General features: G+C 44.1%; 1 protein-coding gene across 1 annotated transcript in view; it reads right to left on the reverse strand.

Annotated features, from left to right (window-relative positions):
- The window catches only part of ANKRD42 (ankyrin repeat domain 42), a gene marked incomplete at its 5' end in the record, with an annotated part of 58,125 nt that extends 53,599 nt beyond the window's left edge, over positions 1-4,526 (reverse strand). Inside the window, 3 exon segments of the mRNA XM_019643474.1 lie at positions 8-171; positions 3,598-4,150; positions 4,152-4,526. Of these exon segments, the coding sequence (XP_019499019.1) occupies positions 8-171; positions 3,598-4,150; positions 4,152-4,526 (1,092 nt within the window).
- Between the last annotated feature and the right edge of the window lie 992 nt (positions 4,527-5,518).

Here is a 5,518-nt window from a genome sequence, read left to right on the forward strand (position 1 = left end):
TTCTTACCTCCAGACTTCCAGAATGTGCTGCCCAATGTAAAGGGGTAAATTTATGGAAAATGTCAACTTCATTAACGCTGGCTCCATGTTCTACAATTTTTGAAAGCTGCTTTACATCTCCAGCTCGTACTGCATCATGTATGCTCCGAAAATGTACCTTCTTCCTGGCACCTACTGAAAAATCAATTTGCTTAAAATGTATTATAAAACTAAAACAAACAAAAAACAAAAAACCTAAAGCAATGATTCAACAGAAAGGACAAAATCAACTTGGGCTTTCCAAATAATTTACAACAAACAGGTCTGTGATTAGCATCTTCATCAGATTTCCGTTTCAGTTCTAACACGCAAAGAACATGGAAGTTGTCATTCCCAGACATACAGGAGAAAAGCTGAATAAACTGAAAACGAATGACTTTTCTTGGACTGATCAAAGAATTGAGGTCTCAGGACAAACTGCCACCCTGAATCTGGAAAGACAGGCAAATACAGAGAAACACAGTCAAGTTCAGCTTTCCTGGAGCAGAAGCTACTGGAGCCATAAATAGCAAGAAGTACTTAAATGATAATTTTGACAAATTGCTGGGGGCTAGGAGACCCCCACATTTTCATAGATTTTATCTTCAAAACACCACCAGGTTATCACTGTGAAAAGCCAAGAAAAATCAACTCATGTTTTTGGCAAGGGGAGGGAAAAAGTAACCATTTTGAAATATGCCCAGTGCATTCTCTTTAACAAAGGACTACTCTCCAGTGAAAAAGACTTTATTAGCGCCTTCATCTCACACTGGCAGATATATTTTATCAATATTTTTCTTATCTTTCTCATATGTCCTACACTAAGAAAGGAATGGCAGGTCACAATTTTTACTTCACACACTCTAGTTAGTGTCTTATATTTTATAATTTAATGTACCAAACATAAAGACTGTATTGTCAGGCTCACTGTACTGTAAAATATTTTAATGTGTATTGTGAACCAGAAGCAATAAAGGTATTTAAGCATGAACAGACAATTGGAGGGAGAAGAATTCAATTAAAGCATTTCCTAAACAAAACAGACAAACAAGCACGATTCCTGACTTCAAATTGTTTTGAAAAGAACTCACCAACACTTCCGGCAGATAATCCATGCAATCTTGTACTACTATTAGGTTGTTGGAAAAGTCATGACGTATTTTTTTCTATGTTTTTCGTTGCAAAAATGCGTCATGACTTTTCTGACAACCCAATATTTATCTATGTACAAATATGTCCTCTCGCCATAATTAGAATGTTAACTTCTAATATGTAAAATGGCTGGTACCATATTTTACACTGGAATAGTCTCTTATACCAACCCTTAGCAAAATGCTATACATTTTACTCAAAAACCCTTTCTGAGCATCTACCATGTGCCAGAACTATGATAACACAATGGAAAATAGACATGGAGTTAACACATTTTCTTTCCACCAACACTTTAAAACTTATAAAATCTATTTGGATAATTCAACGAAATAAAAAACCTGACAGTAATGTCCTAAGAGAGCACATGTAAAATTAAGGAGGAGGAGGAAGAAACATTTGAGCAAGACCTTGAAGAACAATTAAAAGGTATATGCATACAGGGAAAGGAGCAACGAAGACACCAAAATATAAACCACACCACTTAATAAATGTTTAATGATGTTAATCCACTAGGTCAGATCTTCATTCTTCTCCTTTAAACTACTACAGCAAGACCTATTAATGGTGTTTTACCCACAATACAGGGACACAATCCTGATCACTTCATGCCTCTACTCCAAAATGCTTCTAGTTATCCACTACTAGGATACAGAACAAAGTCCAAACCCTCAGTATGACAGTCTAAGCCTTCCCATAATTTGGCTCCATCTAATTTTATGGTTTGTTTTCTCACTACATTTCACGCCAAATCATTCATTCATTCGTCTACCCACCCATCCACCCAAAATTAATTTGGTATCTATCACAAGGATAAAAAGGTGAAGGAGACATGGTCTCAATCCTCAAGGAACTCACAGAGAGATACAAACACAAATTATAAAATAATGTGATAAGAGTAATGGCAAAATATTCCTAAGAAGCTATAGAAGCACAGAAGACTTCTAACTCAGCTAGGGCAGGAGGGAAGAGAAACAGAAAAGGATTTCTGGGAGAGGTAACATCTAAGATGAATCTTCAAGGATTAGCAGGAACTGGCCAGATAAAATGGGAGCAGGGAAAGGCATACTGGAAAGCATGAACAACAGGATTTGATCGAGAAACCCAAAAAACCCATCCTATTGCTGAAGCATGAAGTGGAAGGAAAAGAGGCTAGAATTAGACAAGACACAGGCTATAGTGGAACTTGGTGGACTAGAGAAGAGAATGGGAAGTCACTGAGAGATTTTAAACAGACTAATAATAATTGGATTTGTAATGCTGAGTTTATAGGGCTGGCTACAGTGAGGGAACTCATTGGGGGGCAAAAATGCAACACTAGAGATTCAGGGAAACCATGTAAGAAAATAGCTACAGTAGTCTAGACCAGAAATGTTGAGGCCCTCAATTAAGAAAAGGGCATTAGGAACAAAAAAACAGACAGATTCAACAAATATTATGGAAACAGGCTGAGCTGAACTTGGATGGATATACTGGGTGAAATAAGGGAAGAGTAATGGGATAACTCCAAGGAGTCTGGTTTAGTTCCCTGAGTGGTGTGGTGCCACTGAGATAGTGAACACTGAAGGATAGAAAGGGCATATGGATACAAAATTAAACTTTAGACATGTTGATCCTGTGATGCCCAAGTAAGAGTTCCAGAAAGGACTTGTACATATGAGTCTGCAGCTCAGAGAAGAGACCTGGAATTCAGATCTCAGTGCTAAGTGCATCTCAGTATTAGGTAGGTTTTTCTGACATCCACCCTCACATCATATTGGAGCCAATGGCACTGTACTCTTCTTTATAATATACATCACATTAGTCATTATTTGCTCAGTATTTATCTTCCCCACTAGAAGTAAAGGAATGTGCTGTCTTCTTTATTGGTATCCTTAAGACACAGCACATATTAGGCACTCGATAAATATTTACTGGATGGTTGAATGAATAACAGAGATCTAGGGGTTCTCGGTAGGGTTGAAGTCATAGTACATGACAAGAAAAAAAGCACCAGTGATAGCACTATTCAGCAAAAACAAAAACTAAAACAAAAAACATTTAAGGAGAGGATGGGAGAAAAGTCACCAAAGAAAAGAGAGTCGATAGAGTTGAAAGAAGAAAACTACGCAAGTCTAATGTCATTTCTCCAGGGTCGAATGCTGCAGAGCAGCCAAGTAAAAACTTAAAAGGGTCCGTAATAACAAGAGTTGATGTCAGTCTGGGCAACAAGTCTCAGGAATGGCGATGGGAAGAAAGGAGGGAAAGCTAAAATGAGGGAGGATGGGGGACAGGGGAACAGCTTTGGGACTCACCGAGAATAAGTCAATTAGGGGAAATGGGGAGTGACAGCTGAGAAAGGGAACTGCCAGAAAGGGCTACGGCTGATGTGGACAGAAGTGAGAAAAGTAGTGTGGCAGAGACAAGGGCCATGGAAGTAATCTGACTCACAGGGGCTTGCAGTCTCCGTAGAGGAGGTGGAGGAGTCTGAATGGGACACCCCGGGCATGGTGCGATCCCTCGGGCTTCCGGGGGGAGTTGAATCCAGGCCCCCGCTGCCGCGGCGGTCTTCCCTCGCTGTCACCCACGAGCCACTGCAGCGGCCGTCTTCGTCTTCACTGGGGCCAGGGCCGCCGTCCTCCCTTGCTCTCTCCCAAGAGCCCCTGCAGCCAGATCCTCCGTCTTCACTTGCTTTCTCCCAGAAGCCACTGAGGCGGTGGCTGGAGTCTTGGCTGACGCTCACCCCGGAGGATTCGCTGGCCGCGTAGCCGCCGTCTTCACTTACTCCCTCCCAGGAACTACTCAGGTTGTGGCCGCCATCGACACTCGCTCCCTCCCAAGAGCCACTGAGGCGGAGGCCGCCGCGGTCCTCTGTGACCGTTCCCACGGAGTCACTAGTTTGGTGGCCGCTGACTTCACTTAAACTGAGAAGGCTGCTGCGGAAGCCGCGGCATCCCCTCACTCTCTCCCAGGAGCTGTTGTGGCCGGGACCACCATCTCCCTTAATTAACTCGCTCCCGAAAACCACTGCGGCAGTGGCCCAGGCCTTCACTGACCCTTCCGGAGTCCCTGCGGGCGAAGCTGACGTCCTCGCTTACTCTTTCCCTGTCTTCGCTACGGCTCAAGTCCTGGTCTTCGTCACCTTTCTCCCTTGACTGGCCGCTGCGATGGCTGTGTCGGCTGTTTATCCTCCACGCGTGAGGGCTAGTGCGGCGGCCGCCGTCTTCGGCTGCTACGCCCCGTGAGTCGCTGTGGCGGCGGCCGCCGTGGACGAGTACCCGCTCCTCGGAGTCGCTTTCCAGCGTCCCGACTCCCGCCGCCTGGATGGAGCAGTGGCGGAGCCGTCGCCTTGGAAACGAATAAACTTCCGGCGTGTTATGGTCATTTCCAGTTCCTTACGGCTTTGCGTCACTTCCGGCTCCCCTTCCTCCACCTTTTCCAACGTTTCGCCAGTAGAGGAATCGGGTGGTGGTAGGGGCCGGTTTTCGGTGAGTTCCTGTCGGTCTCACACCCAGGCTTCTCTAGGCCTCGTCTGTGTCGCGGCCTGGCATCGATCGCGCCCTTCCACGGCTCAGCGCGCAGGTGGAGGCTTCCTGGACTGCATCTGCGTAGGTGACCTGTGTGGCGCGGGCCGGGCGGGGCCTCGCGTCCTTGGCAAACCTAGTATTGCTCAGTGCTGGTCGGAACGTCGGAGAAAAGATATTCTTACTCTTATCTTTTCACGAGTATGGAAAAAGACCTAAAGGAGAAGATAGCAGCAGCGGCAGCCGCTATCATTATTGAGTGCTTATTAATACCCGGCCCTTTGATAATCGCTTGGTACTTAAGTCTCACAATAATTTTGTAAGGTAGGTGTTATCCCCATTTTACAGGTGAGTTGATTCAAGGTATCAGGAATTTGCTAAGGCCGAGAGAAGGTAAGTTGTAGAGCCAGTATAAAAACACAGGTCATTAGTCTTTAAAAGACTACTCCAGGTCTCCTGACTTCATATCGAAGGTTCCTTTCACTGTAAAATGTTTACTTTCTACAGTTTGGCCCAAATCTTTTTCTCCAACCTTATTGCTTAAGCTGTATTTTTTTCCATCAGTATTTGTTGCAAACACTGTATGGGTCAGGTTTTGTGCTAGCAGCTGAGAATACAGAAATTAGAATTCGCTGTCCCTCCAAGGGAACCCACCTTGATTCCCCTCTCACCCTGTTTTTTTTCCATCTTTATTGCCTTGCCACAGGTTTTGTGCTGTGAACACATTTGGGAAATTCCAGTGACCCTTTCCTCTCTTGAAATACAGTAAATAGCCTCTTGTAATAATAATATGTCATTTGTTGCGTTCATCTTATGAGTTTGGCACTGAACTAAGTACTTTATATTAC

This window comes from Hipposideros armiger, unplaced genomic scaffold, assembly GCF_001890085.2.
Source record: "Hipposideros armiger isolate ML-2016 unplaced genomic scaffold, ASM189008v1 scaffold_79, whole genome shotgun sequence".
NCBI lineage: Eukaryota > Metazoa > Chordata > Mammalia > Chiroptera > Hipposideridae > Hipposideros > Hipposideros armiger.